Source organism: Cottoperca gobio, chromosome 2 (assembly GCF_900634415.1).
Source record: "Cottoperca gobio chromosome 2, fCotGob3.1, whole genome shotgun sequence".
Taxonomy (NCBI): Eukaryota; Metazoa; Chordata; class Actinopteri; order Perciformes; family Bovichtidae; genus Cottoperca; species Cottoperca gobio.
Window position 1 is genome coordinate 1,760,200 of NC_041356.1, and position 21,500 is coordinate 1,781,699.

Genomic DNA, 21,500 nt, shown 5'->3' on the forward strand with positions numbered 1-21,500 from the left:
TGGAGCCGAGCGTGGCGGAGGATGTGGAGGGGCCCGTCGGTGTCTGGCAGTTGGAAAAGGCTGTTCAAACGGACGACCTTCACATGACGCATTACAAGCCAGGCCTGCTCGGTCGCTGCCTCGTCAGCGCCTACAATCCCAGTTACAGCAGTGACAGCGAGGACAGCCTGTGCAGGATAGAGCATGCACCTCTGGATGGTTTCCCCTTCCCTCAGGCCAGAGGTCAGCAGCCAGGCAGGCCAGAACCAGGGGAGCCCAGGTCTGCTGAGCAACCTGGTGTAGATCTGACCCACATAACTGTCAGGGCTGAGATGAACTATCAGGACTCTAAAGATGTCACTGTGGTTTGACCAACTATGGAAGACCTCAAACAAAAGACTAAACAAGTTGTACTCGTTGGATATCTTTTGAAGCAGGATAATTATTTTAGTCAGCAACTGCCCGAAATATGAAGATATTTGTATATTGTTAATCATTAAAGTATTTTAGTCTATACGGCAGACACTGAGATTTAATGGTGTAAAGGCAGAAGGTAAGGTCATGAAAAGTAAAGGTTAACAGCTAAAAGAATAACATTAGTTACACCACTAGTTAAGCAAGAATAGATCAAATATCAGCAGAATGTGAAAAGTGGGTTGCATCTGTTGTCAGGAGTATTTGAAAAGTTGTTTCTCCACTGTGGGAAAGTTAGGGAGTATTTGAAGAAAAGGATAACTGGTGGTTAAAAAGTCAAGGTTGGCAAGAGAGTCAGTCAACAGATGTTACATTCTTATTGTTTAAAACTTGGTTTAATTCATTTCTGACTCGCTCAGCACATCTTTGTAACTTTATTTGCAGTCCAACCCTATTCTCTCTGTGCCTCCTTTCAGATAGGCAATGTTTTCTTTAGCCCCACGCGTCAAACTCGACCATTGTATTTTAGGTAAACTGAAGGTCATCATAACAAACAGACAAATGTATTCTTGTGTCAGACTAACACCTGCCACCGTCTGAATCCTCCACCCCTCCTTTCTCTACCCCTCCATTCTATATTCCTCCTTTCACTATTCCTCCTGTCTATCCCTCCTTTCTCTACCCCTCCTTTCACTATTCCTCCTTTCTCTGCCGCTCCTTTCTCTACCCCTCCTTTCTCTACCCCTCCTTCCTCTACCCCTCCTTCCTCTACTCCTCCTTTCTCTACCCCTCCTTTCTCTACCCCTCCTTTCTCTACCCCTCCTTTCACTATTCCTCCTTTCTCTACCCCTCCTTTCTCTACCCCTCCTTTCACTATTCCTCCTTTCTCTACCCTCCTTTCTCTACCCCTCCTTTCACTATTCCTCCTTTCTCTACCCCTCCTTTCACTATTCCTCCTTTCTCTACCCTCCTTTCTCTACCCTCCTTTCACTATTCCTCCTTTCTCTACCCCTCCTTCTCTACCCCTCCTTTCTCTACTCCTCCTTTCTCTACCCCTCCTTTCTCTATTCCTCCTTTCTCTGTTCCTCCTGTCTCTACCCCTCCTTTCTCTATTCCTCCTTTCTCTATTCCTCCTTTCTCTATTCCTCCTTTCTCTATTCCTCCTGTCTCTACCCCTCCTTTCTCTACCCCTCCTTTCACTATTCCTCCTTTCTCTACCTTTCTCTACCCCTCCTTTCTCTACCCCTCCTTTCTCTACCCCTCCTTTCTCTATTCCTCCTTTCTCTATTCCTCCTGTCTCTACCCCTCCTTTCTCTACCCCAACTTTCACTATTCCTCCTTTCTCTACCCCTCCTTTCTCTACCCCTCCTTTCCTACCCGCCTGCTCTATCCCCTACCGTCATCCGCCACCCTCCTTTCCCCCAACGTTCACTATTCCTCCCTATATCCTCCTTCTCTACCCTCCTTTCTCTACCCCAACTTTCACTATTCCTCCTTTCTCTATTCCTCCTGTCTCTACCGATCCTTTCTCTACCCCAACTTTCACTATTCCTCCTTTCTCTACCCCTCCTTTCTCTACCCCCTCCTTTCACTATTCCTCCTTTCTCTACCCCTCCTTTCTCTACCCCAACTTTCACTATTCCTCCTTTCTCTATTCCTCCTGTCTCTACCGATCCTTTCTCTACCCCCAACTTTCACTATTCCTCCTTTCTCTACCCCTCCTTTCTCTACCCCTCCTTTCACTATTCCTCCTGTCTCTACCCCTCCTTTCACTATTCCTCCTGTCTCTATTCCTCCTGTCTCTACCCCTCCTTTCTCTACTCACTGACTTTTTGGGACAATGATGTCAACTTTGAAAGATAAGGAAAATGTATAAAGAAAGAGGTGTGAGATTTGTAATTCAGTCACTCATGGACCGACTCTTATTCTATGGAAACTCCTTTGACTCTTAATTTTTGAAAGCAATATAGAAGTGTTGTTATAGTGTGGTGAAGATCCTGAGGACATCCAGCCCAAGCTTCAGGGATTTTCTCCCACACTCTGATAAACATGGGGAAAGACTTACCTAACATATAGGAAACTGCAAACTGTAAACAGCTGCCACAAGCTGCAACACAGTGAGGGAATATCACCCATGTGGTCTCATTAATGTAAAAGTCATGAGAAATGTTCTTTTTAATCCCTAGATGTGTGTTTTGTTATGTATTCTTAATATATTATGCTTTGCAGTAATGTATACCCCACACATTGGTTGTCATAACTTGTGGAAAAGGAAAGGCATTATGAATACATGAGATTTGGATTTCCAAGGGCTAGAAACAGTCACCCTTTGATATCCTATACCACGATGTAAATGTTAATTCCCTTGCTGTATGTACCTGCAACATTGCTTCTCTTTGATATACTGTTAATTGGATAGTACCTCATTTATACTAAAAGTGTCTGCCAAATGAGCAAAGACAGTTTGTACACTGGCTCTACATTTAATGTCCAACTGAAATTAGATTGCATCTTTGTTTTCCAATAAAGTTGTTCTACAGCATTTGTATCTGCTGTGTAATTCGCATGTTGTTTGATATTTGATGGTTTAATGATGTCCTGTTTCTGTGCAATCCCCAGCATGTGTTTGGCTATCTGTCTATGTATTGCAGTGACCGGTTGTCATTGTATAACCCAGCGACCCGCGTGCGCAACTCAAACAATGTATTGTCGTTGGTCGGTTATTTGGGATTGGGATCGGTGTTGTGGCATTTATAAAGGGGAGGAGGAGGGAAAACTGGAATATTGTAATGGTTGCCTTTTGTCATAACTACGGAGTTTCGTAACTTCTTGATGAATTTGACTGGCTTCGTAAGACATCTATTGTCTTTCGGTCGACCCTCCTGACCACATTTTAAACCAATGAGCGGGCTGGATGATGACGTTCATCCAATCAGAAGCCGCTACAGGCTACTCTCTAGCAGGATCCTCCCCACCAATGTAGTTTCTCCATTTTGGCGGCTGTGTGGAAAACATGGCGGAATATTTGAAAGGTAACTCATGAGGACTACATGTAATTTTATATTCCGTTATGCTTATTTACTTTAGTTAATTGGTCAAGTCTAAGCGTAAACCCGTTAAATACCTCACATATGCACGCTTTCTTGTCCCCGAATTCACAAAACTTGATCGAGAGCGCTGGGATTGTACATTATGGAGACTAGGGAGCCAAGTTAGTTGTCCGAAGTAACGTTACTTGCAGTTAAAGCCAGCCTTTTGTGTGAGTAAATGTTCCGCTTTTGAATTGAAATGAACTTCGACTAAAATAGCAATAGAAATATTCTGTATGTTTTAGAAAGCATTAACTACGTAGCTGATCTATCGCTTTGAATATTAGGGGCAGGCTGCGTAGCAGCAGCAGAGCTGTTGTAACATTAGATATGTTTCACCCGCCATGCAGTGCCACGTAAATGTTTAAATTCAATTCTAAATGTTTTTGGCTAATATTTGATATTTCTTCGAGGGGTACGTATGCCATGGTTATAATGCCAAACACTGTTCTAGCCTCGTCGCCGTATCGCCCACAACTGCTGTGTTTGACGGTAAAAAGTGGAGTTATTAGATTGAGAATGTGATTTTATTGAGATGAAACGTTGTTATATGTATGCTGAATTAACCCATGAATCCGGACAATGTCAATAGTCATGTGAAATTGCTTTGAACCTCCAGCAATGATCAGATCCAGTTTGAATCGACTGGCCCTCAAGTGGGTTTGGTTTAGCCTCACTGCATTTTACACACACGTAGTTAAAGGGAGTTGCTGTGTCAGATTGCAGCGTGCCTGGGAAGATGTCCTGGGAAGAGCTGGAAGCCCTGTGTCGCAGAGAGCGGCTCCACTGTGAACAGCTTGGGGTGAACGGAGCCAACGTCAAAGACTACGATGTGGAATTCCTCTGCGACTACAAGAAGACTAAGGTAAACTGTCAGTATTATAACACAACGTTTTACTAATATTAACAGCTGTGTTCATCTATGTCAGGAGTAGGGGTTGTCAGGGGGTCTCCAGAAAAATGCGAAATTATTTTCACTATTAAATTCACAATAGAAGTGAGGCCAGTGTGAGTAAGAGTCTATTCTGATCGTAGGTTTCACTTCCTCCATGTTTATCTCCTCAACTGTGTCATATAGTATCTCATAATCAAAATCTCTTCAGATGGAGGTCCCTGAAATTAAATATTATCAAATGGGGGTCCGTGACCTAATCTGTATACAATTTTGGGGTCCTTGACATGCAGACACAAAGGTTGAGAACCACTGATCTGTACTTTGCCAGAGTTAAGAAGTATGCATTACATAGCCTGTACACTACATATGGATTTATGTTCATGACATTGCATGGAGCTTCGGGCCACTATTGTTCCTTTCTATATAATACTTGTACAGTGGAGTCAGCTCAAGGTAATAACATACATGTAGCAGCTAGTTGTTGTAGTTTACCTTAATATTACAGCAACAGCCACTGTATAATTCAGAATTTAGACTGAGGCTTGTTTTAATCGTCTACTCCATATATTCCTATCTTATTAATGGCTCCTCACTTATCTTGCGCCATTTCTTTGCTCTGTAGTGTGTACTCCTGGAGAAGGTATCGTATTTAAAGTTCTGGGGCCTCAATAGTTTACATGAGCACAAAAGACAAAAATGGCGTGCACCAAAAAAGAATCACTACATTTTTTATGCTAAAGAACATTGGAGAAAAACATGACTGTTGAGAATGACGGCTGGTGTTGTAAGAGTTGTGGAGCTGCTGTGTGGGGTGGGAGAGAGAGACACTGCTGTGTCCAAATGCCGGGTACTGGGTACCTGGCATTTTGCATTCGGTCCTTATTTGAACTGAGTTTCGGTTCCCAACCCTACCCGTTTATACAAAATAACATCTCTTTGTAAAGAGGACTTCTACAAGCATGAACGACCATTCAGAAACATAAAGTAGTCCTCTAAGCCATCTCACTGTACCCAATCAAGATATCATAGTAGTGTCACATTGAGCAGATTAGCTTTATCTTGAGGTCTACATGTTCAGGGTGGAAACTTTCAGCAGACACAGAGAGATGGGTGCATTTGAGGTGCAGGCCACACGTTAAAAATTGCTGAGCCTTCAGCCTCAGAGGACTAACAGACAAAGAAAGACTTTGGCTGAGCTCTTTGGAGAAAACTGAAGTAACCATGCATTTTAGATGGTGAAAAACAAAGATGTTGTGACTCATTGTAATCCTATATTAAACACTAGGGCTGGCATGCTAATTGTCAAACCGCTAATATTGAAAAGGATGCTTACATTAGAAATGAGAAAGAATACAATCTTTGCCCCTAATTGAAGTTGCTTGGCGTTTCAGGAGGAGGAGTTATACCTGGTAAAGTGGAAGGGCTTCCCAGAGTCTGATAACACCTGGGAACCCAAGAGGAACCTTAAATGCCCCAAACTGATGAAGCAGTTCCACCTGGACCTGGATCAGGAGCTGAGGCGCCACAAGAGACGCTGCACCCCTAAAAAACTTGATAAGGAAGTTGCCTCATTCCTGGTCCAAAAAGCCAAACTCCGTCAGCGTCTGCAGCGCTGGGAGGCCCATTTGAACCAGACACGCAACCACCCAGGTCGCATTTTTGTCATGAACGAAGTGGACTTTGAGGGCCCACCAAAAAACTTCACCTACATCAACAACTACAAAGTAGGCCAAGGAATTGTGCTAGATGAGATGGCTGTGGGCTGTGATTGTAAAAACTGTCTAGAGGAACCGATGAATGGCTGCTGCCCTGGGGCCTCCCTGCACCGCATGGCCTACAATGAAAAGGGGCAGGTCCGGATCCGGGCAGGACAGCCGATTTACGAGTGTAACTCCCAATGCAGCTGTAGCCTTGACTGTCCAAACAGAGTAGTGCAGAAGGGCATCCAATTCGACCTGTGCATCTTTAAGACAGAGAACGGCCGGGGATGGGGCGTGCGCACACTGCAGCACATCAGGAAGAACACATTCATCATGGAGTACGTGGGAGAGGTAAGACCTGGTCAACGACATTTTCAAGTCATCTTAGGGTTTGGTATTGATCATTTGAATTTGAATGATTCTGCTTAACTATTCCATTTCTTAACAATTCCAATTCTTTGAGGGGCTGGTTCAAAACGGACAAATGTTTATTTCACAGACATTTAATTTCATTTATTATTTTATGATTGATTGTTAAAACATTTTTACAATTGACAAAACATGCAAATATTCACTCACAGATGACAGTATCATACCATTACCATAAAGCTAACATGGAACATAAAACTGAAATGGAAACGATACTTAAAACATTCCCGACCAAGCTGACCAGGAGAAGAGTACCGTAAAGAAAGAGCCGGTGCAGCCCAGTGTCATGATCCCTGTCCACACCAACACCGGGGCGGGGGTTTGTGGACACTCGGGCTGTCGAAAGCAACAGATGTCCTTTGTAATGGCTGATATAGTTTACTGTATAACCAAGTTATAGGCAGTCATAGATATTCATGATGCTTTAACAATAATAATAGTAATGCATTGTGAAACATTTTATAAGGTGAAGTATAATACTTAATCATTTCTGACGTTTGTGCAAGTACCAGTGTAATGTTCTCATAGTTGTAATACATTATAGTCATGCTTATTGCATTTGTTATCATGCATTATAATGTGACTATAGGTCATTTCCTGTTAAATAAAGAACTATGTGAGAACAACACAAAACATTGTAAAAGTTATGTGACTTATAATCACATTATAATGCATTATAAATATATCATAATGTATTACAACTATGGGAATTTACTTATACAATGAAATGCTTTTGTTTTTGGACTTTTCATAAATGCTTATAACTATAATTAATTATACAGTGCAGATTATAACGCATTTACAATGTATTATACCCACTTTACCACCAACAATGAAACTTTATGATGATGATGCATTATTATAGATGCATCAAAATCTACTTCACTGCACTTAACACAATGATAACTTCTGATACGGCATGGACTATTCTAGCATACGATGAGTCCTTACTATAGGTTATTGTTGAGGTGAGTTTAGGAAGTCATAATGTAGAATAAGCCTCATCAGTCAACCTCTAGTTTATAACAAGAGCACAAGACACCTATAATTCAGTATTCATCTATAATGTCTTATGTCTGTTGATATAGTGCTTAGAAAGCATTTTGAGTGTAGCCGTGGAGCATTATAAATGCATTATAACCAGACTTCTACCTCATCCTGCTCTGTGTTTACAACTTCCCTCTCCTCCATGCCTGCCCAAATCACGTTACCTTGCGAGGCAGCTGGATTCACCAAGTATGTCTAGCTGTGGTTAGTGTTAGGAAAAGATGTTGGGGGTCGTGTCGTGGAATGGATAGTTTGGACTGCATCTGGACCCTTCTCGATTCTCCACATCTCAAGATCTGAGATTCCACGTATTGATAAAACTACCGACCAACAAAGATAACTGATATTAAAGGGCTTTACTCTGACTGAGACATCCCTACTGTTTCATGATGTCAGTTTTGTTGGCTGATACATTTTTGTTTTTAAAGAGGATCAACCAACAATGTTGACTTCTTGTCATCACTAGTAATTCAGAGAATTCGATTAGTTGTTTTGGTCTTTGTCGGCTTTGATCATCAAGGTCATTTCTTTATCCTTTTTTCAAGCTGAATCACTTATTTCCAAGAGACCTTTGAGCACATAAACACAATATTTAAGTGCTTTTGAACGATTCTTTGTGGAGAAACTCCGATCTGTCGATTTTAAGTCAACTAATTAATTAGTCAACAAAATTGCGTTTTAGTCAACTATGAATTTCTTTAGTCGAGGTCAGCCTGAGTATTTCAAGGCATTATATTGAAAGGTGTCTCTAATATGTTTTTATTTATTTAATATTTTTGGGCTTTTCATGCCTTTATGAAAGTGAGAAGTGCAGATTGTGAAAGGGGGAGAGAGGGAGAGAACGACATACAGCAAATGGCCACAGGTCGGACTCGGACCAGTGGCCGCTGTGGCAAGGACTCAGCCTTTATATGTGGGTCGCCTGTTCTACCGGGTGAGCTACCAGGACGCCCTCTAATATGTTTTTGATTAAGAACAGATGGATCCGCACACCTAATCGCTCCCGTTTAGAAGGATTTTAATGCTGCTGTGTAAAATTTCGAGCACCAGGCTCAGAAGTCTGAAGAAGAGCCTGGTGCTATGGCGGTATCTGTTCTAAAAAGTTATTTTTGATCCAGCACCTGTCCTATCGGGCACTGGGATGTGCGTGTCTTATTCATAATTTTTCTTTTTAATATTTGTTTACCCATGAATGATGGGAAAAATGCTAGAGATACTTAAAAAAATAGATCCAAAACAGTGTTTCCTCTAGAATCTTTTCCAGTAGCAAGGTTAAGGCTTTTGTCGTACCTGGTTTGTGCGCACTACGCTGGCAGGACGAGCACAATATATTAATATCAATAATAATTAGTTGTCGATGTACAACCTGAGAGAATGCATTGTGAATGTTTATTTAAACTGTTTAAAAAATAATTTCTTTCTTGTTCTGTGGTAACAATCCTATCCTATCCTGTTTGTCATTCTGCTTGAGTAGAAAACTAATTTAACCGTCCTTAGGTGAATGTAAACTGTCCCAAAATCGAAATGTTGTTACTCTACACTGTTATCACCAGCTGCGGCAGCATCGCTGGTGTTGTTTTCAACTTGTGAGTCTGTGTGTCTGTCATCATGGCCAAATGTGCTCCTGGAGACACTTCCTGTAGTGGGAACTACCACAGAGGAGGTTTGAGTAATTTGCTAGGTGTTTAAAGTTCTGCCTGTCTGTCTAACACACTGCTAGCAGCTAACAAGTTCCTCTCCTAGTAAGACTAATAACAGCATGAGAGGATGTGCTCTGCACTAGTCAGCGCTCTGTTCAGTTTGTCTTCTAAGCAACAGTAATGCATGCATGCAAACATGCATGCAAACATACAAACATACATGCATGCAAACATACATGCATGCAAACATGCATGCATGCAAACATTCAAACATACATGCATACAAACATGCATGCAAACATACATGCATGCAAACATACATACATACATACATGCATACAAACATGCATGCAAACATACAAACATACATGCATGCAAACATGCATGCATGCAAACATTCAAACATACATACATACATACATACATACATACATGCATACATGCATACATACAAACATGCATGCAAACATTCAAACATGCATGCAAACATTCAAACATACATGCATACAAACATGCATGCAAACATACATGCATGCAAACATACATACATACATACATACATACATACATGCATGCAAACATGCATGCATGCAAACATTCAAACATACATACATACATACATACATACATACATACATGCATGCAAACATACATGCATGCAAACATACATACATACATACATACATACATACATACATACATACATACAAACATGCATGCAAACATACAAACATACATGCATGCAAACATGCATGCATTCAAACATACATACATGCATGCATGCATACAAACATGCATGCAAACATTCAAACATGCATGCAAACATTCAAACATACATGCATACAAACATGCATGCAAACATACATGCATGCAAACATACATACATACATACATACATACATACATACATACATACATGCATACAAACATGCATGCAAACATGCATGCATGCAAACATTCAAACATACATACATACATACATGCATACATACAAACATGCATGCAAACATACATGCATGCAAACATACATACATACATACATACATACATACATACATACATACATACATACATACATACATACATACATACATGCATGCAAACATACAAACATACATGCATGCAAACATGCATGCATTCAAACATACATACATGCATGCAAACATACATGCATGCAAACATGCATGGAAACATGTGCATGTAAACCTACAAACATACATGCAAACATACATACAAACAAACATGCATGCATGGAAACATACATGTGCACGTGTCAGTGCCTACTGTACTGCTGCTTTGCGCATTCTCCTGCTCTGTTTCGCGAAAAGCGGGGCTCCGCTCCCGACACACACACACACCTGCAGTCAGAGACAGAGCGGGAGAAAGGAGAACTAAAATAATCCACGCCACCGTGATTAATGTCCTGTCACTGTTCCAGTTGCTCATCCTCAAAGTAGAGCAAGAGCGGACGACCCATAGATGTATAACAATGATGCGATATTACGTCATTACTCATGGGCTAACCGTCTGACATCTTACTTGGCTATTTTTACAATCACCACCTATGGGCAGTAACTTTTAACAAACAGGCTTTCATCACTTTTCACAAGTCAGTGTAGAGTAAATGAGAGATTTAGTTTTTACTTTGAGTCAACTAAAACTACAAAAAGTTATTGAACTAAGTGACTTTACTGTTTAGTCACCAAGTCAAAGTTAACCCTAACCGTTGACCACTAGCAGCTGATTCCAACATGATGATGAGGAGAAGCGCTCGTCTTCACTCTTATATCAAGGCAAATCCAGCAAAGCAGCGATGTAACAATCTACATAAGTGAAGCCCAGGCAAACAACACAACAGTTACGTTAGCACTTCACACATTGACGGCAACACGAAGCACTAACCACACAATCAGTCTGACGAGGGGAAGCACTTAATGTAGCATGTTCACCACATCTAGCTAACCGCGTTGAATACGCCAATCATTATATATTACCTTCACTTGTTGTCAGCTTACCTCAGGGGTCGGGAACCTTTTTGGCTGGGAGAGCCATAAAAGCCGAATATTTTTTTATGTATTTCCTTGAGAGCCATATATTTAATAGATTTGAATGCAACTTTATGCGTGCATTTTTTAAGAATAACACGTCTCCGAGTACTAATAGCGGTATCAGTGTTTCATTGAACAGGTGCTCTTTTATTAAATAAACTAAACGCTTACGTTATTCATCTCATTTATGTGCACGTTTCAGTGTTTACTGCACGGGTGTCAAAGTCAAGGCAATTATATCCGGCCCGCGAGAAAATATCATATCTGTCATAACTGGCCCGCCGGTTTTGGTAATTAAATCAATGCATGGCACAACCACGGGGAAAGACATTTGAGGAAGTAACTAAGTGTGTGAATGAAATGAAAGTTTTTGGAAAGCAAAGGGAAACACACCACAGATCTCTGGGACGATGTGAGCTGGACTGTTTGTGCGACATAACGAAGCATCTCACTGTTAAACCTGCAGCTTCAGGGCCGTGTGATCACAGACATGTATGATGCAGTGACAGCGTTCCAAGCCGAGCTGCCTGTGGGAGACTCTGATGCAGAAGGAAACTTTGGTCACTACGTGTTTCCAAACACTGACAAACATCTCCACCTCTGTGTTCCCGACAGCATTCTGCTGATAAACTGAGCGTATTTGCCGACTTTGCTGCTCAGAAATTTAAATTGAACTGCTCAGCAATCCGTCTGCAGTTGACTTAAATATGTTCCATACCTTTTTGCACTTCATCCAATATGTGTACCCTGTTCAATAAATATGGCCCTCCCTGTGATTGAGTTTGACACCCCCGGTCTACTGCTTGCTTTGTGCAGTTTCTCCTCTGCTCGGTTTTGCGAAAGGCGGGGCTCCGCCCCCTACGCACACGTGCGAACACACCTTCACCTACAGCCAGAGGCAGAGCGGAGGAAAGGAGAGGGGAGAACTAAAAACAAATCTGCTGTTAAATGTTTTACTTTAAAATGACACAATATAATTATTTATTACTTGTTAATCATGGTAAAAAATGTCAGCTCAAAATTGTCTGCGAGCCATATTGCGTTATCGAAAGAGCCATATATGGCTCGCGAGCCATAGGTTCCCGACCCCTGGCTTACCTCATGTGTTTACACGACTTACCTTTCACTAAAGAAAATAAAAGATACTCCATGTCTTGTCTTAAAGTAGGGCAAAGGAGATTTGTACTTCAGCAGTTTAGGTTGCAATTTAGCAAAATTCCTGGGATTTGTCGGCATTATGATCGTAAACTTTATGACCATAACGTCACCGTGCAATGAGAACGAAAGACGATTGCGACGAGTCCATCAGGAGTTTTGCTGAAGCCTTCTCAAACCAAACTTGCTTTATCAACAACAACTCCTCTTCATCCTCTCCTCATCAGGACTGATTGTTGCCTGCCTTTAAGCCATAACACTGAATCTATTTAGGATTTGTACATTAAATACTTTCTATAGTATATTAAACATTCAGAATACTAAAGACAGTTCAGGCAAAATTGAAAAGATATAATGATTATCTGCAATATCCATTTGTGACGATGGAAGGCATGACGTGTCCTCTTGGGGCTGCAGTAATCAATTCTTGATGAACTCTCGGCTGGTTGATTCTAGAAGTGTCTTATGCTCATCACTTAGAATAAAAGATGGCTGCTATTTATTGAAGGGCTCTTCTATTAAATTGCAAAGGTGTTTATATGTTTCCCTCATGTTTGGCCATTGCAGATGTAACTTTCCTTATCTATATTAATGGTGTTCAGTTTTGTGACTGAGCTTGTGAGAGCTGATATCGATCCTTCCAGTAAATATCTAAAGAGGGTATTTGAGTTTTCTTTTGATCACTTATGATTTTGGTGTTGTATCCTGCCAGGTGACTGAGGATGTTGTTCCTGTAATGTCCCGTCTTGTTTCCTGCAGATCATCACAAATGATGAAGCGGAGAGGAGGGGTCATGTGTACGACTGCCAGGGCTCCACTTACCTGTTTGACCTGGACTATGTGGAGGATGTGTACACAGTGGATGCAGCTCACCAAGGCAACATCTCCCACTTTGTCAACCACAGCGTGAGTGTCTTCAAACTGTGTCCAGAATGTTCTGCAGGCCGCTTTGTTAATAATAGTAATACTTTAAAAGCTACTCGAGGCACTTAACATTCAGTAACAGTATACAGTCAAATCAATGCCAGAACTCACCACCACCCTTTTTCTGTCTGATAACTTGTGTGTTAAATTGTGCCTCGATAATAATCCATAAGTCTCTGCCGCACTTGTGTATTGAAAATGTTGTCATATGCGGTTTCCTTTGAGGTTTTACTATTTTGAAGGTTCGTCTGAAAAGCTCCTCAGACGAGTTGTGTTCTTTTCTTAGTGTAACCCCAACCTGCAGGTCTTCAACGTGTTCATTGAAAACATTGATGAGAGGCTCCCGAGGATTGCTTTATTCTCAACACGGGCTATCCGGGCCGGAGAGGAGCTCACCTTTGACTACAAGATGCAAAGTAAGTGTCATTGATTGAGCAGATTTCCTGTCACGCTTAACGTTGGCACAAAAGCTTGCCTTAAAGGGCCAGTTCACCCCAAAATGAAAAATACATATTATTCCTCTTACCTGCGGTGCCGTGAGCAGTCTGAGCTGTGGAGTGTTGCAATGACATTTTAACAACAACGGCCATGTCTCCTTCCAGAAGTCCTGACTCAATTACTCGGGATAATCCACAGACTTTGTTGTGAGCAGTTTCCTGTGGAAGCTACAGCTGAGCGTCTACTCATGAGAGGCTCGTGCTGTTTCCAGCTGATACAAGGAGCTTTTTAAAGACTTTATTAGCAAACATTCAGAATCAACACATCTGGAGATACAGTTCACAGGAAGGAAGGGTGATGAAGACTTGTAATCTGCAAAGTAACTAAAGCTGTAAAAAGTACAATCATTTGTACTTGAGCACTGGTGACAGAAAACAATGGAAGAAGTGCAATCACTTTGTCATTGTGTTTTTACTTTGTAATTTAGCTCATCTTCAGTTGAAAATGTATCTTTGTTTTTCATGAGATAGAATGGCAATAGTTACAGGATTAGCTTTTAATCATTTAAAAACATTTTTTGATATTATTTTTGAGTTAACTTAACACTAAGTGTACTTTTCTTGAGTTAAAGGGACACCATCACACATGTGTGAAGGAGTCCTGTCTTTTCATCTGAGCCTTGTCCAACCTGACATGTTTGTTTCCAGTTGATCCAGTCGACACTGAAAGCACCAAAATGGACTCCAGCTTCAGCCTGGCGGGGCTCCCCAGCTCTCCGAAGAAGAGGATTCGAGTGGAGTGTCACTGTGGATCGGACTCGTGTCGAAAATACCTGTTCTAACGAAGGAGTGCTGGGACCGCAACACCGTCGTCTGTGGAAAGATGGTGGAAATTGTACAGATTTGTATATAAATGTTTCTTTTCTTTTTGTTTATGAAAGCTGAAATTCACCATCAACTTTTTCTATGTGAACATGACGAACTCTTCCAAGATGAAAACCATTATCCACAATTGAAAATAGTGTAGAACTTCTTGGTTTTCAGTGAATTAAAGGCTGCATCCGTGGATTATTTGAGTACTTAATTGTACATTAGAACATCCTTTAAGAGTGCAGTACAAGAATAACCGTCCATTTACTTTTTTAATGAAACATTTTCTGTTTGCTTTTTCCATGCTGACAGCCCTTCATCACTGAGGGATACTTCTGGGTTATTACAGCTCGGGTTTTAGATGAGTCAAACTTATTGGGAAGAGAAAATGAAGGCGAACAGTTGAGGCTCGTATACTCTGCTGCTGCGGTCACACTGTGCACGCCGTTCCATTCAGACTACAATAGAAGGTCAGACAAGACAGTTTTGTGATTATGGTGAACTGACTCTTTAATGGGGAAACTGTAATGTTTTCTTCAACTTTCTGACTACAGTATCTATTTTGTGTTTAAATAGGTGCTTATTTTACAGTGTCTATATTTAAACCGTTTAGTTATTAGTACTGCAGTGCATGCCTTTCTTATAGGTGGAGAACAGGACATTGTAAATAAAGGCCTTTAACTGATGCTTTCATGTTGTCACTGGTGAAAGGTGTTGAGTGTGTCCTCAGTATACACCTCACCTCGTGTGGCAGGGGTGGCTTTGGATTTGTGGAGGATCAGCACTTCCTGAGCTCCAAGTGAAGAGACGGGAGGTTGATGTCAATGAAAGGTGAACAAGCTGTATCAGACTGCTTGTGTCTGGTCAGATGAAAGCACTGCTGCTCAGAAGGCGTTTGTATCACGTATGGCTCTTATTCCCCGACTGAAAGATGTGTTGCATGTGGCTCATAATGGCAAGAATCAACTGGAAAGATTTAAGGGGGAGGGGGGGCGGTGGTTGTACTAGAAGTGTCAGTTGGTATGAAACTACTTTCGACCAAAGAAATAGTCCCTATGGAAACTTGTGGCTTAGAGCAACAAGGAGATGTTGATTTCTGTAGTGCTGTGAGAAGACCAATAACAGATGGCACACATCATCATCCTCAACCATCATCATCATCCTCAACCCATCCTCTACCATCATCCTCATCCTCAACCATCATCCTCCATCATCATCCTCTACCATCATCCTCATCCTCAACCATCATCATCCTCTACTACAGTGGTCTTCACTATTTTTTACATGAGAGCCACATTAAGAGGACAAAGTCAATAAGGAGAGCCACTTTTACCGCAAAGTATGAAAAGCTACATCCAGTCATAAAAAGCATGTCTGCTTATTAATCTGTCATCCCACCCAGAACAAACAACATGCAATGCAACCAACCAATACATTCATTAAAAGCAGGACTACATTAATACTGGGATGATGTTGTCAAACTCTGCAAACAATATTTCTGCTGAAGCCAAAAAGCAGTGCTTCACAATGTTTGAGTCTGAGAAGGTTTTTTGCCCGAGCCAAAATCCATGCGATCTCAAAAGATGCCTCAGTGAATCGTTCAGCTGTATTAGTTGTCCTTGTGTATGAGCCTTTGTTGTCCAGAAAGAGAAGAAGCTGCTCTATTTTTTTATTTATGTTTAACTAATTTCTCTTCCAGGTGCGTAAGTTTCGTTGAATTTTGGATGCGTCGTTTGTAAATGCTGCTCCAAATGACTTCTCTTGAAGCCAGAGCGGGTCTGTTTGCACATTAAGAACGAAAGGTTCGACTCGTGGAGGACAAATACAAATTCCTCTGTCCACTTTTCTTGAATTTTTCTTTGTACGGCTCGTATCCTTTCTTTTTTAACGGGAGCAGCTGCTGTCTGTCCACAAACCACATCTCCAGCATCTTCCTCTAGATTTGCGGTGGTTTGATGCTCCAAAGACAAATCTTAATGTTCCTCGTGTGTCACGCATTGTTTCTGTCCACCTGGTGTGCAACTTTTTAATAAGAAATCGATCCATTTTACGTCTGTAGAAAGACGTGCTAACTAGCATGAAATGGTGAAACGAGTCGACCGGAGCCAAACTAACGAGAGTATGAAGTGCCAGGTTGGTCGTAGTATCCTCCAATTTAAATGTTCAAATTTAGCGATATAAATTATTTTTTAGCAAATGTCCATATTCATAAGCATGCTTATGTTAACATATTTGTAATGAGCTTAAGTTTATTTATTTCTATACTAGCCCACCATGTATCTACCCGTCCAAGAGCACGTTCACCATTGTAGTGCTGATAAACCGCCAAAACTGGAAACTCCGCAGTGAGTCAGTGTTCCGGCTGAGCATATTTAAAAATCTTGTTTCTAGTCTATATTTGCATCTTTTATCAATTATTATAAATGATTTGTATTATTTTGTAGGCTAATACAGCAGACACTGTGTTTTAATGGGTTATATGTAATAGCCCTGCTTGTTTTAGTGTTTTTATGAAACATCTGTATTGACTCCATAATCATATCTATCACCCCTTTATTTAGCCCACTGCCACGCGAGCCACCAATTAAAGCTTGGCGAGCCGCGCAATGAGTAACACTGCTCTACCATCATCATCATCCTACCATCATCATCCTCTACCATCATCATCATCCTCTACCATCATCATCATGGAGTTTTCAAATCCGGAGATGAAATGCATATTCTTATACATGTTTGCTCAGTACGCAAAATATGTTTCTATAATCTAGTGATTATAGAAACATATCATAAACATATATAGGGAAGACCCTGCCATAGGTAATAAAAATAATGTTCTGATCATTTGAAATTATATTTATTTTTATTATAAAGTCATAAATCGCCAGACACATGCGTAATAGCTCAACCATTAAAAAAAAAAAATCAAATACAGAACAAAGGGAACCCACAGGGTCGGACTTGCCTCCATGATGCGGTGGTCAGAAAAAATTCCTTTCACATCCTTAAAACGGTTATTTTTATGTGTGATCTTTGACTTCAGGATTCACTGAGCTTTTTCATTTAACTGTTGACATTGAATGCTCTACTTTCAGGTTTAAATGAAACATTTTCCTGGAGGATTCATTCTAAGACATTGTTTGGAGTTCTCAACAAAGATATGCTGCTTGTCGCTGCTGTGATGTATGTTCTTGTGATTCAGGAACAGCAGAACAGCCAAAGACTCATTTGGACATTCAATCCTGGAACTGGAATCTGATTTACTGCTGTGTTCCAGTCACATCAGCATTCACACCAAAATCAGGGTTCTTTATGGAACAACTAGATAGTTTAATGCCTTTTATGTCTTATGTGTAGCACTTTCAAAGACATTTTTGTTGAAAGGTGCGAAACAAATACGCCTTTAAGGTCAAATCACGAAGGGACAACATTTAGGAAGTCGAGGATCCAAAAGGTTCTGAGTTGTAGGGCTCTTGGATTATGCCAAACATTCTAATCATGATTATTTCGGTTGAGATTTAGAGTTATTGAGATCACCAGTAATTTACACGATTACTGACTTTGGAAACATCATGCATTTATTTATTTACTATAAAAAAAAGAAAGAAAGAAAAAAAAGTAAAATAATGAGATCAATAAAATAAACACTATATAATACTATATATATATATATATATATTCACACACACACACACACACACACACACACACACACACACACACACACACACACACACACACACACACACACACACTCTTAAATAAATAATATAAAAATAATAAATAAAAATAAATTACATCAAAATAAGATCAACTGTGTTGTAATGTAATTAATGTTGTAAAAAATGAGACCAAACTAAATTAAATCAAATATGCTGTAACCCACTGAAAACTCCTAAACATATATTCAATATTATGGTAAACTATATTCAACTTATTCCGGTCAGTAACTAAGGGACAACGTGAACTGCTGTAAAGGAAAGGTGGGATGAGCTGGTTTTATAACATGAGACAAAACGAGAGCGTCGTTGCAAAGCAGAATGTGGCACAATAATCGTTTTATTTCGTTTATCCTGTTTTCATAATCGTGGGAACCCAAAAAAATTGTAATTGTAAGAATAAATTGAGTCTTCACCCAGTCCTATTGAGCAACAAAAGTGTTCAGGATCATGATGGTTATGGTAATGATCGCTGTGTTGGCTAACGAGGCAGCTGCAGTGGTGCCCCATGTATTCTAATGGCTACCATGCAGGGCACTCAGATCTGTGCCTGCAGCACACTGGGCTGGAAATAGCAGAGGTCACTGGAACATGTGGCAGTGGTGAAGACATGAAAAGCTTCACAGTATGGCCTGGATCACTGCCCTCCTCATGGCCAGTCACTTGTGTTTTTGTGTGGTAGAGCTTTAAGCCTCAACAGCTGTCTGCTCTGCTGGAAGCTATTCACTGCAAAACCTTACTGCAATTTCTCTTCTCATGGAATCAGCAAATGTTGAGTCCTGCACATTGCTTACATCACTATTTGGAGTACAGGTATGTAGGAGAGAAACCTGCTGTGAAGATTTAACATAGTTGTGTATTTTGGAAGAATTTAGATGAGGAATATTCTACTGATTTATGACATCTGTTATCTGTTGTCCAAGACCAGTCACAACATCCCCTGGAAGAGATCAAAGGTCATCAAAAAGGAGTCAGTGGATGATGGAGAAAGAACACAGAGGACATTTAGATCTGACTCCAGGGATCTTCCTTGAACAGACAGGTTATTATTATTTTCTTGTTTCTGCTATCAGTGACAAAAGTTCCATACTTACTGTGGGTCATATGGGGACAGCTGGGCCAACTCCATTCACTGATTAGAAATGTAGAAGTGGAAGCGTATTGTTTATTTACAAGATCTAGAATGAACTGCCGCACTCAAGTTTAAATGTGAATAAGGCGACTATGCATCTCATTCTGCTTGACGTGAATAGAATACCCAGCCCTGGAACTGTAGGTTTTTACAATAACATCTGAATACCATCACCCACAGGTTTCTAAAGGGCTGTTGTGAAGCTCAATGTGGGAGCTTTCTGCCATAGCCATCTTGGCAGTGACGACTCCGCCTAACTTCTAGCTAATCTCTACAGACCTACAGTTCCTCCTGTGAAGTTACAAGGATAAATTGATGATTATAAGTTCTGAAATGAATACGAGAATTAGAACAACTAAGTTGACATTACTTTAATCAAGCCAGGAATGTATGATAAAAGTTGAATTGAAATTGAAAGTTGGAGAGTTTACAGTGTGGTGGGAAATGGGTGTCAACACTGATTGGAAATGAAAAGCTGCACAAAGACAGGATCTACAGGGCTCTTGTACTAAATTGCTCTTCACTGTAAAGATGTTTCTATTTTTCAGCTCACTGAATGTATATGATGTAATAAACCAAATGACAGTTATCAGTTAAATACACGCATTCTACAGATAAAAAAACATGTAAATAAAAATGCAGATGAACCAGATTGTATCTTTGTCTTTTTTCTCTTTCCATGATTCATTCATTCTAATGATTCACTTTGAAACCATCTAATATGACACAGCAGTTAACATGTGGAAAACTGCAAGTGCTTGTTCATATACACTCATGCTTCATCACGAGCACGTCAGCTGTTCTCTACAGACACAGAGCTGCACTTTTTGAAAACGTACAACACAGGGAAGTAAGTCACAAATCACAGTAACTGATATTAATGATGAATACAGTTAATTGACATCCAATACAAAGTAGTGCCGTACACACAGTATTTTACATCCAATGTTATCAACATCGGAAAAAGAAGCTTGAAACTGGATTAAGTGTCGCGGATCTTGACGATCACCACCCACAAAATCTTCCGAACACCCAGCTTAGATTCACTGGTGCAGCTGGGGCGGTCATCCATAAACCCTGTGATCTTCTCGTTGGAGCTAACAGCGGATTGTGGATGAAGTGGTAGCCACCTATGGACCGAGACAGAGAAATAGGGGACATTGTGAAGCACACCGTGGGAAATTACATTTATGAGCTGACCGTACAGATCTAGAACAAGAAGCAATATAATACATAATATAATATACATATAATTATATATATTTGAATAAGCCTTTCACACTGAACTCTGTAAAGGTTTTCCTGGCAGAAAGATAAATGTCTGTTTTGCAGCCTGGCATCCAATTCAGACACAGTTGTCATCTGTACCAAAGGGAAGGAGGACGAGATGTGTGTATAAATACTGTTACATGGACTACTGAAGTGCTTTGCTCGACTCTGATGCACAGAGGAATGTGCTGCCCCTTCATCATGTCAATGAAAGTGCCTGCCAAGTGCTGCCTGTTTCGGGAGTAAGTGCCTTATCTGAGGTGAAAAAAAAGAACTTCAACGTCAGGGTGTAGGCAGATCGCTGACCTAAAAAAACGAAAGAAAATAATGCCAGAATTGTAACCTTGCAAGTTGTAACTGTTCTGTGAAGGTTGAGTTGTATACTGTTTTAAACCTTTCTCATAACCCAGGCTCTAGGCCATGACAAAACACGGGAAGGACACAAAATGGCAAAATATATGAGCGATTTATGTACAGAAAGAACATAAATTGCGAAGTAAATTGAAATATGAGACGTGATAATCAGTGATCAGTAATATGCATGTTGATATGTGTGCATAATGTGGTGTAAGGTGTTGTGAAGCAAATCATGAAACAAAAGACAAAGCAAAACAATGGGGTTTCCTGGCTCAGGCAGGGAGAGAGAGAGAGAGAGAGAGAGAGAGAGAGAGAGAGAGAGAGAGAGAGAGAGAGAGAGAGAGAGAGAGCATCGCGGAAGCTGGGCCTTTTATATCATGAGGAGCGCTCGGCCCAGGT

The 21,500-nt window shown here is 40.6% G+C and overlaps 2 protein-coding genes and 1 long non-coding RNA gene across 7 annotated transcripts in view; all 3 read left to right on the forward strand.

Moving 5' to 3' along the window:
• The window catches only part of LOC115020776 (organic solute transporter subunit alpha), a 5,328-nt gene extending 4,121 nt beyond the window's left edge, over positions 1–1,207 (forward strand). The window contains exon 7 of the mRNA XM_029450724.1: positions 1–1,207. This exon is cut by the window's left edge and continues 72 nt beyond it. Within this exon, the coding sequence (XP_029306584.1) occupies positions 1–350 (350 nt within the window). The 3' untranslated portion in view covers positions 351–1,207.
• A 2,154-nt stretch (positions 1,208–3,361) lies between these two features.
• Positions 3,362–14,823, forward strand: LOC115019085 (histone-lysine N-methyltransferase SUV39H1-like). Of its 5 annotated transcripts, none has more exons than XM_029448441.1 (6): positions 3,362–3,425; positions 4,202–4,347; positions 5,769–6,428; positions 13,156–13,302; positions 13,607–13,736; positions 14,466–14,823. In XM_029448441.1, the coding sequence occupies exons 1-6, from the start codon at positions 3,407–3,409 to the stop codon at positions 14,597–14,599; spliced, it is 1,236 nt and encodes a 411-aa protein (XP_029304301.1). In that variant the 5' UTR covers positions 3,362–3,406; the 3' UTR covers positions 14,600–14,823. The 5 variants fall into 5 exon arrangements, with proteins under 5 accessions (XP_029304301.1, XP_029304309.1, XP_029304318.1 ...); XM_029448449.1 differs by lacking the exon at positions 14,466–14,823 and adding an exon at positions 13,923–14,412; XM_029448458.1 differs by lacking the exon at positions 3,362–3,425 and adding an exon at positions 3,432–3,652.
• Positions 14,824–18,967: 4,144 nt separating this feature from the next.
• On the forward strand, positions 18,968–20,148 carry LOC115021129 (uncharacterized). The gene is made up of 3 exons (XR_003833701.1): positions 18,968–19,156; positions 19,267–19,385; positions 19,656–20,148. It is a non-coding gene; the product is annotated as an uncharacterized LOC115021129 (long non-coding RNA).
• Positions 20,149–21,500: the final 1,352 nt, after the last annotated feature.

Excerpts from the sequence above, each read along its gene's own strand:
- LOC115019085 (XM_029448441.1), top strand. Across the intron at positions 4,348-5,768 it reads GCGACTACAAGAAGACTAAG|GAGGAGGAGTTATACCTGGT; the intron begins GTAAACTGTCAG and ends TTGGCGTTTCAG. Across the intron at positions 13,303-13,606 it reads CCCACTTTGTCAACCACAGC|TGTAACCCCAACCTGCAGGT; the intron begins GTGAGTGTCTTC and ends TTCTTTTCTTAG.